The 12,606-nt window shown below is 47.6% G+C and overlaps 1 protein-coding gene across 1 annotated transcript; it reads left to right on the forward strand.

The window, feature by feature from the left end:
* Window positions 1-7,795: 7,795 nt before the first annotated feature.
* BU26DRAFT_494127 (uncharacterized protein) lies at window positions 7,796-8,536 on the forward strand (the record flags this gene model as incomplete). Its single annotated transcript, XM_033826175.1, has 1 exon — window positions 7,796-8,536. One exon carries the CDS (start codon window positions 7,796-7,798, stop codon window positions 8,441-8,443), a length of 648 nt encoding a protein of 215 aa, XP_033677493.1. The 3' UTR covers window positions 8,444-8,536.
* Window positions 8,537-12,606: the final 4,070 nt, after the last annotated feature.

Genomic DNA, 12,606 nt, shown 5'->3' on the forward strand with positions numbered 1-12,606 from the left:
GCTTCTATACTAGGTAGAAGAAATTAATCTAGAAGTACGTAAAGTTAGTAGTATTTTAGTAATATAGCTTCTAGAAATTATAGTAGACGTTTAGCCTTTTATATAAGTCTATATAGCTTTTTTCTAGCTAATTAAGTATATATTTATAGAAGATCTATATACTACTATTTCTTAGAGAATATAGAATTATAGAAAGAGTCTAGTATATATTTCTTTTTATTTATATATATATATATACTATAATAGTTTTCTTAGTATTCTTAGCTATCTCTTCTAGATACTAGTTATAATTAGCTTAAAGCTTATCTTATAAGTTATCTTTCTATTACTTAAAGGTAATAACCTTACTATCTAATAGTAATAGAGAGTCTAGAAACTTAGTAAAAAGCCTTATTTAGCTTTCTAAATATTACTTAGTTACTAGTAGTATAGTAGACGTATACGTAGTTAGATAAAAACCTAGAATTAAGTTATCTAGTAATAACGCGCTAGTTTTACGTATATATAGTATCTAATTTATAAAGTATATTATATATTAAGTTAATAGAGTAGATAGCTTTTAGCTTCTAGAGTAGAATTATAGTTATACTTATAGCTATTAAATCTTTACTAAAGTAGTAGCTTTTTTTTACTATAAATTCTAATACTTTCTATATATAGTATCTTCTTTAGTAAATATATTAGTAGTAATCTAGTAATATATATAGATTTATTATTTAAGTATCTAGTATATAAGTAGTTAGCTAACTAATTTATTAATAATTTTACTTAGCTTTTCTAAGAAAAGCTCTTAGAGCTTTTTTCTAGAGGTAGAAAGAGTATAAAAGCTATCTACTACTAATAGGCTAGATATTACTAAGCTCTAGCATAGCTATACTAGCTTCTATTTAAAGTTAATATTCTAATTCTTATTAGTTATTATATTATATTATTAAATAGGTAATTTATAATAATAATATTAGTTTAAGTAACTAGCTAGTAGGTTCTTAGTCTAGAATTTAAAAATTATTAGAGTAAAGAGATACTATATAACTAGAGTCTTACTACTAGAGTTACTTTATAAGAGTTTATCTATAGTATTTAGGTAGTTTAGCTTAGGTATAGCTTCTTATTTAAGAAGTAGAAGTATATACTATTAGTATAGTAGCTAATTATTAGCTTTACTAGTAGAGTAGAGAATTATTAATTTTTAAAATAGAGAGAGGTTTCTAGACGTAGAAGTTTTATAAAAGTTTTTTTATACGTAGAGCTCTTATAGCTCTCTTTAGCTTACTACTAGTAGTATCTTTTCTACTACTAACTAGATCTACTAGTAGGTCTTATATAGCGCTAAGAGGTAAGTAATTAATTAGTAATATTAATAGATTCTTAGGTAAGTAACTAGAGCTTTTATAGCTCTAATTCTTAGTATAGCTATTAGTAAACGCTTTTTATAAGACTACTTAGTTTAGCCTAATATTATACTACTATCTTTAGCTAAAGAGGTATAGACCTTTAGATAATATAAAAGCTAGCTCTATAGTTTCTACTACTATACGTGCGCTCTAGAATACCTAGCTAGATAAGTTAATTATAAGTAATATAGTCTCTATAAGCTATAAGAATAAGAGTAATAAGTAGAGTAGATTAGGTTAAATTTAGCTATTTAAAGATAAGAAGTAGAAAAATACTCTAAAAGCTTTCTATATATAGAGAGCTAAGTACTAAGATACTAGATAAAGTTATATAACTTAGGTAAAGTTATATAACTCTAGTAAATACTAAGCTAGACTATTATAGTATAAAGAGGTAGTAGTATATAATAGCTAGCTAGCTTAGTAATACTATAGATACTATAGTAAGCTAGAGTATAATATATAAATATACTAGATAGTTAAAAATAATATAGATAAGTTAGATAGCTTATCTAGATTTATCTTAAGTAGCTTAGAGTTAGAGTAATCTAAATAAAATAGTAGCTTTTTAGTAGAGACTTAGTATTTTTAGAGAGTCTAGTAATATAGAGAGTTTAGTAATAAAGTATATTATCTATAACTCTCTTACCTATAATTAAATGTAACAAATTCGCGTGCTAGAGCTAAATTATTAGTTATAGAATTAGCTAAGCGCACACCTAATTATGGTTCGAGGGTGCGCTGCCCTAAACCTTGGCCTGCTCAACGTTGGTGTCGGCGCCCTCGTCGAGCAGCACCTCTCTCGATGCTCAGCAACTCTGAATAGGCAAATTGTAGATTAGCTTTTCAGCGGATCCGGCAAGTCCACAACGCAACACCGTTCAATCAGCCTCCTCCAGACCATTCTACTCTCATCAGGATCCACCCCAGCCGCTATACCCGTCACCGTACTCTTGCTGCCAAGCAGCACAATCCCAGCCCTTGCCCTCGTCATAACGACATTCAAGCGTCGCATGTCCGTCAAGAACCCCAGGTCACCATAGACATTACATCTCACCGTCACGAAAACAATAATATCTGCTTCTCGTCCCTGGAAGCCGTCAATGGAGGAGACATCGATGTTTGGAATAGCAGATGCGAGGAGAGTCTTTTGGCGGGTATATGGTGTAAGAATAACAATGCTTGGGGCTGGTTTCGAAACTTCGTGAGACGTGCCCATACCTGTGCCTGGCGCGACGGTCGTGAGAAGGTGAATGACATGTTTACACAGCTCGACCTGGCCGGCATTCGATTTAGACTGTTGGCCCAAAGCTTCAGTGCTAGCGCAGTCGACCCAAACCGTACGGTTTCCCTCAGGCCAGGGAAACAGCGAAGCGGGTAACGGCCGGGCGTTCTCAGCCACAGCAGTGTTCAGCTTCGAGTTGTAGAACTCCACGGAGCTGAATTCGCAAACGGAACGGTGCATACGGTATTGGGTATCTAGCATCACTTTCGCAACTCCCTCTTGCTCTGGTATATTATAGTGGCGTTCAAAGAGCGACACATCGTAGCCGGTCAGGACGGCGTTTTGCTGGACGGTGGCTCGGAGCTGGACGTGGTCGCCGACCAGTATCGCACGCGAGCAGCCTTTCACGAGCGGGACGAGTGTAGCGGGCTCTGTTATTTGGGACGCTTCGTCTATAATAACAACGTCAAAGCTCTCGCTGCGAAGCAGGCCCAGTCCTGCGCCGATGCATGTTGTGAAGACGAGTCTGGCTTCTTTGATACGTTTCTGCGCTTTGCGTCGAGCGGGGAGGTTCGCATTGAGATCTTTACCGAGCATAGCGTCGCAAGTAGATGATTGTAGATCCTTCGCAACTTTGGAAAGCTACAGATGGCGTGAGCAGGTATTTGACCGGCTAAGAGAAGCAATGAGAAGACGAACTGACCTGTGTCGAAACTCTGACCGGAATTACTCCACTACCTCGTGCGTCGGAATCGTTGAGGAATCGCCTCAAAAGATTGTCGACTGCGTTGTGTGTTGGTGCAGTGATCAGAAATCTCCAATGAGGTAGAGCTCTCAGTAATTGGGTTATAATCACTACGATTGTATGTGTCTTTCCCGTTCCTGGAGGACCCCATACGAAGGTCAACGAGTGCTTCATCGAGGCCGTCAGAGCGGCATTTTGACTTGCGTTCAGTGATGGAGCAAGGGTCACCGGGAGATCAACCGTAGACAGCAGTATCCGGTCTAACGTGGAGAGGCCCAGGACCAAAGCGTAGATTCTGCAGCAAGCCTCGCGCTGCGTGTAAAAAGCAGTTACGGCATCGAACGTCGTCTTGCTGGTAATAAAGGAGCCACAGCGTGTAATGTTCCACGCGCACTGATCGAGGTACGATGGTGGAGAGTGGAGACAACGGAACGCAGCTTCTCCCGTTTCAGCAGATGTAACGACTACGTCCATTGAGAACGGTCTTTCGATCGGGGCATTGGTTGGCGGATTGGACACTGTGAGCCGAACGTGGTCGCCAACCCGGAGAACGCCGTTTAAGGGAGAATCGATGCGAATCATAGTCTTGACTATTGTGTATCCATCTTCGTCCCCATCTAGGGAGAGCCTTAGGGATTCTCGCTCTGGCTTGCGACTTGTTGAAGCCTCGTCAATGTGATCTAACGCGATGCCGAACAATGATGAGGTGAATTGTCGAATCGCAATTGGACCGCCGAGAAGGAGTCGTGGGCTTTCGGGTTCCAGAATCTCCAAGAAAAGATCGAGCGCGGCTTCGGCTGAGTGAATCGTGAGCGAAGCAAGCTCGATGAGTTCGGCAAAGTTTTGCAACGATATGCTCTTCAGTTCAAGTGCAAGGAGCGAGATCGGTTGACGAACAAAACCTCCAAGTTCGTTGGAAGAGAGAATTAGACGTCGGAGAAGCGTAGGCGCCAGGTGAATGAGAGTATCCTCCAGCTCTGGTTTGTGGACTTTCCACGTCTGAGATTGCAGGTATGATGGGATAAGAAATACGGCCGCGGGTACATACTCTAGTAGAGTTGAGGCTACGAATCTTCCATTCAGTAAACAAGATGAGCTGGCTTCCAGATCGAGCATGTGAGAAAAGGTATTGCAGAGTCTCTTCTTCTCGTCGTAGGCAATAAGCAAGTCCAGGATGCTCCGCAGCTCGATTTCGTCGACAGATCTGAGATGAGACAGACTCTTGTCCTGGACAACTGCGACCACTTTTTCTGGATACGACGCCCATTCGATGGCATCCAGTTTGGGAATCGTGTAGTCGATCTCAAGTTTCTCAAACAAAGGCAAAACTTCATCTGTATCGATGTAGTTCAGCCATTCATCAAGAACGCGCATTGAGTTCACATCTCGGTTGCTGATAACATAGATCTCCTGCTTTGTAGTGAGCATCCTTCACTTGATCAACTATTATGTGGGCGACCTACCGCGCCTAACACTCCATTTTGATTTACTCTACCGACATGTTGCTGAATGTCCTTACCAACCTTATCCAAAGCAATACTAGCTTTGCAGTCGAAATTGATGCCTTCTTGGACAGTCCGTTCCCTCTTGCGTCGTTTATCCCCTTTGCTCTTTTCATTTCGGTAGAGTGTATCGTCTCCTTGCGGATGCCGTAAGAAAATCCAAGTATTCGAACGCTTGCGCTCGTAAAGTTGAAAGATGTGCTCGTCGCAGAAAAGTTGGTAGTTCGCCTTGGTCGGCAGGACTCTGTAACCTGGAGAATGCGGTCCCTGAGAATGCGGGAAAGCAAAGATTCGCACGCTGGTGTCGACTTGCGTCTCGCTTGCTTTTGCGATCTTCCTTGGTATATACATTCCAAAGGACAAGCGCTGGTCGACCGTCAGTATGATCAGCTTCTTGTGGAAAGTTTCTAGTGTTTGAGAAACTGTAGGCAGAAACCTGCCCATCCGGTCCGTAGACGATCTAAAAACTGGCTTCCAGTGAAGCCGTGGCTGGTCGAGACGGAATTTTCGGAGTTCCTCAGGTGTGACTAATTCCGACTGAAGAAGCCCATTCCGCACAAGATTTGGTAACATTGCCGTGGGTGGAAGCTGGCTGAGGAACCATAGCTGCTGCTCGTCGGTCAAAGCGCTGAAGTCGAAGAGATGGCAATACTTGAGAACATCTGTGTTGTTACGCTCACACCAGCGTAATACGAGTTGCAATAGCTCGAATTCATTAATCGCAATCTTGTCTCGTGCGAGGAAGAGTTCCATGATGCCGGCTCCATCGGAGTCGTGGGGACACAAATCGGCCGTCTGATTAATGAACTGCGTGCAAGCAGCATGCAATGCATCCAGAATGAACGGTGCTACGTTGGGCTTGGGGTTCGGAGGATCTTCGAGCCTTGAAAATTCCTTGAGATTTTCCGGGATACGAATGTGGTTCCCATCAACACATTGAGAGAACAAGCGGTTGAGCTGCTGGCACTCTGGGCTCATGGCGTTTCCGAGGCGGGCCCATTTCATGTAGAGGTTCTTGACTTTCCCCAGTGACGCATTCGTGTATCTGGCGAAGTATTCGGCGCGAGAATCCCCAGTCACCTCTCCGAAAGTGACAAGCTCCTTGCCGCCGGGGTACTGAGCGGGTTCCGCCATTGTCCGCGGGATAATGTCTGGATCCCATGTAACGAAAACTAGGCGAAGTGGTAAGTGAGCTGTCTCGAAGATGCACTGAAGGCGCTTACACTTGTCCCCATCCAAATCACCACCTGACATAAGATCCGCGCTTGGTCTTCCACCTTGGGTCGAGAACACGATGCAGTCGACCAAATGGGTAGCGAATTCAGGCACATCCACTGCTTTGAACTTTTGCAAGTCGCCAGGGTGCAGACAAGGATTCCTCGTAACCATGACCTCTGTGTTGATAATGGTTCGTGGGATCCCGTCGTTGTGATGTGTGATCCGTACGAAGCATTCGCCTTCTCTTAGCTTTCCCGGACGTCCGTTTTTGCTGGTAGGGTCGCATACGCCAAATAGAAGCCGGGACTTTGGGATCAGAATTCGGCATCTTTGTTCGTCTCGCTTGTTCAGCATCTTCTCGTACTCTTGTCGGACTAGCCTTCCCAGTGTTGGCCCCACAGCTTGAGGGCCTTCTAGGAGGAGCTTTTCTGCTAGATCGATCCTGTTGCAGTACGAAAGGAACTGGAAAGCCGCCCTCGAATCACCTCGACTTACGTTGCATAAGAAGTCCAGATGCTGCTTTTGTTTCCCAAGGAGGATATCTTCGGAAATTCCCAGTGTATGTAGTAGTACAACCACTTCGTCGTTGAGGTAGCCCAAGGCGTAAGGCTAGATTAAGTCAGTCCAGAATATCAGCAGTAGCCTGTGAAAGCCGCACCTTAGAGTAGTCCACGACTGCAAAACTGAGATCAGAAGCGTCCTTGAACTTCCTCATAGATTCTCGGAACTGGACTTGCACGTGTCCCTGCAGACTACGGTCCAATGTTAACACGCCTTTATACCCACGATACCGTATCTGAAAGACGGATGGTACGTAACGCAGATTGCGAAAGATGATATTTCGCCTCTGCGCTAGCTGAAGTGCGAGCTGGAGGGATATTAGACCACAGCCGTCTGTGAAAATATAGTCATCCCGCTTGACGTCTCCAATATCTTCGCAGCGTTTGGGTGAGAGCTCGAGAGCCGTCTCTGCGCTCGAAAAGAGCAAGCCGATTCTCTTGGCCTTCTTGCCGACTGATTTGAGCTTCGATAGGTCGCCCATGGCTTCAATCTTGGCAGATATCTCTTCCTTGGAGGCGGCGTACATGAAGCAAGATCTCGACTTCAACTGGCTGTTGGAGTGACCAAAGAAGTGGTACTGAACACCATTCAGCTTCACGCCCGTCGTCAGTAGCCTTGTCGTGTATTCGCCACTCTCCCTGCCCGTAGCTGAACGCGGTGGATCTTCCGGCGAGTTTGCAGGCCATCGAAGCCAGAAGTCGGTGAGGGAGATTAGCAAGAGTTTGCCCAGTGGTTCCTTGCGCGTCACGCGATTATCTGGCACAGCCTCGAAGCGCAGAATGATTTCCTGCTTCGAATCCGAAGATATAACCGAGACACACTTGACTAGACCGGCAGCGTTCGTCTGACTGGCCTGGGGCATGTTCGGAACGGCGTAATTCCACGAAGTTGCATTCGGATCGATCCCATTGGAAAGAACGGCGTGAAAGGATCGTAGCTTACTCATGGTGGTGTGTGACGGGCCATGAAAAATGTTAATACTGTGAGTGTTGTGAGCTCAAACGGTACTCACCGGTGGGGTCGCGCGGGACGGTGCTGATCGGCGATTGCCAGAACACGTGTGTCCATACGCGACGTCGCACAAAGACGCCACAGCAGATAAGCGGCCTGATAAGGAAAAGAGAGGGCTACTCAACCTTTTCCTAACAAAATGGCGACACGCGAGCCCGAAATCCCATGCGTGTACATCATCGGCGCACAGTGCACCGGAAAGACAACGTTGGTCAACGCCCTCGAGGAGATATACAATCGGGACGAAGCAATCCTACCTGGAACAAGACCGTTGATTATTCGGGAAGTCGCCCGCACGGTGTTGAGAGAGAAACAATTCAGCCGCGATGACATCACCACATCGCCATCTAGAGCGCTCCAATTACAGAAGCACATTCTAGACGCCCAACACCAGGCTGAGAAGAGCGCGGTTTCCCTCAACTCTCGATCGATATGGTATATATCCGACCGCTCCGGTTTGGATCCCATCGTATACGCGCAATTGTTTGTCGGCGAGGACGCAGCAGGGGAGATGCTGGAGTTGAAGACATGGAAGGAGCTCGAGCGGCGCATGAAGACAGGACTCGTCGCCCTGTGCGAAGCTGGGTGCACTTGGCTAACGGACGATGGAGTAAGACTCATGCCAGGTCACATGGAAGAGTGGATGCGCGTTGACAGCGCGTTCCGTCAGTTGCTTGCTGCGCGGCAGATCAAGTATACCGTGGTTCCGAAGGACACGAACAGCCTTGAGGAGCGCGTGGAGCTTGTGCTAAAGGAATTAAGCAAGGCAACATTAACTAGCACGTGAGTGAATTAGTATGGACTTCCATCCTGTCTGAAAACGCATTATTGCCCTTGCCCAGGCTGTGGCCCAATCTTAATTTCCTACTTTGCTGGCTGCAGTTTTCGGATATTGATCAATCAAGACATTTGCGTCTCGAATGCACGGAGGTTACACATATTCAGTGCCTTCCGGCGAGCAGTGGCATCAGCTGGAATAAGCAGGCTGCACTGGGGCTTGCACGGACTTCCTGCACACATAAGTCATCAGAGTAAAACAGAAGACCTCCCATTGTGATTCATGTTTTCGTTATAGTCATTCCCGCCTCCAAGCCTTCGAGGCTTCGGCACACACCCTCGGCATGGGCACCACGTGGCACCCTTGCCACCCGGAACCTCATATAGAGGTGCGCAAACCGCGCGTTCTGCTGCGAACAATTTGGGTGCGGTGTTCGAGAGTTTTAGGCGGGAGTCCGATCACATCCAAGAAGAAGAGACGGTAGGGAATAATAAAAGCCACACGATTGAGAACTCGGACGGCGCAAGAGTGTAATTAAGGCCGATATCCATAAAACCGCTTCTTGCACGAGGAATAGCAACGGTACAAGGACCAGGAACAGCATGCGGCTCTTTGATGCAATGTAATCTAGGCTTTCGACGGAGCGTATACTGCTATCTTGCTCGGATCGATTTGACGAATTGTCGAATGGAGTGTCGCCAGCTAGGGACAGGCATGCCAGCTAGGGACAGGCATCGATCTCTATAATCCTTGCGGCATCTTAACTCACACGATTCGCCGCCAACTATGAATACGCCGACGGAATTCTTGGACGAATCTGATGACATTCTACTAGCGAAGTGGTCGGACTGTTAATGTCCGACCCTTCCTATGGCCTTCTCCTTCAACGTACCTCACTGCTGTCGCTCCGCGGTGTCGAGCGGATGAAGTCTTCGTTCCTCTCGTTTATAGACACCGTCCCAGTCCCTTCGTCTATTCCGTAGAACGTAGCTTTTCTTCCACGGGCGCCTATATGACTGCGCCGCCAGCGACATCGGGATTTTCATCCAGGTAAAAGGCCTTCGATTTCCACACGATAGGTACTGGGCTGTATTTCAGTCATTAGTCTGGCTTTATGTTTTACTTTGCGGTGCATCTTCCATGCTGAATCTCGGCGGATAGCAATAGACACCGAACCCCATAGAGAGGCGCACAGACTGGGGCTTCTGCTACTAACAATTGGGTTGGGTTCGAGCTTCGACTTGGAACGGCCTCCTCGATACCGAATCCCAGCGTGAACTTGATGTCCTCGCGCACCAAATCCGCCTTATGTCGCAATCTCACAAGAGCGAAAAGGAGCACGCAGCGTCTAAAATAGATCGCATCGATGCTATAAGAAGACCCTCTTATCCTTCCTCAAGCTACGACGGCCCGTCGACTCTCCGAAGCTCGGCAACGTTCTTGCGGAATAGAATCAGTATATCGGGCAGGCGGAAAAGACTAACCGCGGTTGTGATTTCGTAAATCGCCCGCTTCACTACGTTGCGCAATCACCGCAGATACAATTACCCCGTGGTATCTGCATTGGAAAGTTGCCCGCTCTCGAAAAAAATAACCTTTAATAACATACCCCTACGCTCTGGTGGGCAATCTTCATGCTGAAGTGTAATGTGGTGATCGTGATCGGCGGAAAAACCGCAAAATGATAGACTCGCTTCACGGTCTGTCGGTCGATCTGCGTCGCACGAAGGCTAGACGAAGAAATAGGGTTCAGGGAGCTCCTTCCAGGTAAGGCATAGAGTACTCAGGGCTCTAAGTATCTAAACATCAATTTTTAGCAGTGTGCATGCATATGTAACAATAACAAAAGAACGCGGGCAGGTACTTTAAACAAGCAATTCCTCCTTGCCAGTTTCCCATCCCCCCGAGGTTGCTGTCTTTCTCACACTCGAGCCCGTGTTATCGACCTCGTCCTTAATAACAAGCGGCTCTTTGTTCTACAGGTCCCCGAGGAGATGTGATATTAATGCCGTACTGGCAGGTCCTGCGGACCGTATCTGCGGATTCTTTCATCGTGGATGTAGCGGCTCCAAGTCATGAGAGCACGTTCACGCAGGTACGTTTGAGAGCGGGCAGAAGGACGAGCTTGCGGTATCCCGTGGGACGTTGGGGCGCACTGCCTCCGTCGCCCGAGATGTCCACACTGCGGGAAGTTTTGGCCGAAGACGTTGAAACTACTTCGCCACCTAGCGTGAGGTGACCTAAAAGATGTGAAAGAGAATGGCGAATAACAAGCTGGCTAACTAGGAGCGTTGATTTCTTGTTCACGTGAAACCTTCCAAAAATGCGTGGACGTTTACCTGAAAGGGCGAGCCACTTCAAGCCCCAAGACTTTTGGAACAATGTCGAACCTGATAGATACAGGCTATGGAAATGAAAAGCTTGATGCGCTTCCTCTACGAGCGCGGCATGGGCGAGAATGAGGGACGTTGGAGAGGGCTTACCGTGTTGCGAGGGCAGGTGTGACGGGTGCGATCATGGGTTGTGGGATTCATGCGGTGTCGAATTTCTCCCTATGGCCGTCGTTGCGCTGTTCAGCTGCTGGTAGAGATCTGCCAACCGGACTATAAGCACCAATGGAACCGGTATAGCCTACGCTCTCGTAGTTCGTGTATGATCGCTGATCGCTACTGGCACTACCTCTTTCCCTAACTCTGACCCTCTTGTTGCCGAAACCTCCCCCCTGCCGGCGAAACCTCTGTCATGAGGCGTGGGGCGAAGGCAGTGTTGAATCTCCTGGAGAATGTTCACACAGACTATGACGACGCGCTGGAGGTTCGTATGCACAGCTAGTCGTTGCAGTGCCGAGAAGTTGGGTTCAGCAGGCTTCCGTGGCGGAAAGTGCTGGCGGAAAGGTTATCCAACCCCGACCTTCCAAGTGCGCGGTAACGTTTAATTGCCGTAGGTCTGTCCATAGCGGCTGTCTGGCCCTACTCTGGGGAGCTACAGGCCTCAAGCTTCATTACGCGAGCCGGCACCGGCGCGAGGAGAGGGAAACGACGGTCTGCTTTCAGGCGGGCTTGCTCTCATCGGTGGAGTATCAGATTGAATGCTTGTGAAATTGCTGGAGGTCTTTTAGAGTACTTGTTCGCTTGTAAGGAGCCACGGGCACTTCTTGGATGACATAAACTCGGCGTCGGACGAGTCAAACGCGTCCTGGACGGCGTAACGATGGGCGAGTCTTCCACAGTTCCTGATAGATCCCCGTCCCGTATCTTGCGTGATAGTCCGAGGAAGTCTGACTCGGAGATCTCGGGCTTGACTGGCTGAAGACTGTCTAATATGATGGATGTCGGCGCGTTCTGCCCTGCTGATAGAGGTCGCTTAAGAGCTGGCTGAAGAAGGGTTTGTCTGCGCGCGGATTGGTGGACGGCCCCTCATATCTCGCGTTTTCTTCCCTCGCTAACCTTTTGAAAGAGCCCGCCTACTCTCAACTGTTTACACTGGCGCAAGCTTCGGTAAGGCTCTTGCTTGGGGCAGCCGGAGTACTACGCCGCGGTTTCAGCGCCATGCCGTAGTCTGAACGATGGAGCGACCGAGCAGGAGGGCGCGCTAGATGACGTAATGTGGGGCTGGGTTAGGGTTCGCCTATATTCGCCGCCATATCGACTCTATCCAACCTCGCCCTTTTCAACTGGCTTGATCGATCGCAGCGAGGCTATAGTACACAGTATGTCCCAGACTCGCATACGCGCCCGCGGGGCCTCAAGGCATCTCGAGTGCCCGCACATTCTCATTGGGTAACAAGGTCCGGCGCTCTCCTACTTCGCTTCCTCCAGAGCTATTCTCTAATCCCTCGCGCATATTACATCGCCTGCATGACTCCTCAATCCGACGCCACGTCGCCGTTGTTGCCATTGCGATCTTGACCTCGGTTACCTCTTGTCCCTCGCATACCCGCGTATCCAGCCCTCGTACGCCGTACCGCCGCGATTGACTTCTCTTGCCAGCGGCCTGCATGAGTCGCGCCGCCACCGCTCCCATACACTTGGCGTTGAGGCTTACGGGCGGCCCGAGACCAGGCTGGAAGCATACGTGTTGACGGCTGGTACGGGCAGGTGGACAGAATACTTCGCGAGGTTCCTTGGCGGGACTTCCGTATACATGACTGTTTGCAGCACAAACATCTGCTC

Source organism: Trematosphaeria pertusa, assembly GCF_010094035.1.
Source record: "Trematosphaeria pertusa strain CBS 122368 unplaced genomic scaffold BU26scaffold_19, whole genome shotgun sequence".
NCBI classification, from domain to species: domain Eukaryota; kingdom Fungi; phylum Ascomycota; class Dothideomycetes; order Pleosporales; family Trematosphaeriaceae; genus Trematosphaeria; species Trematosphaeria pertusa.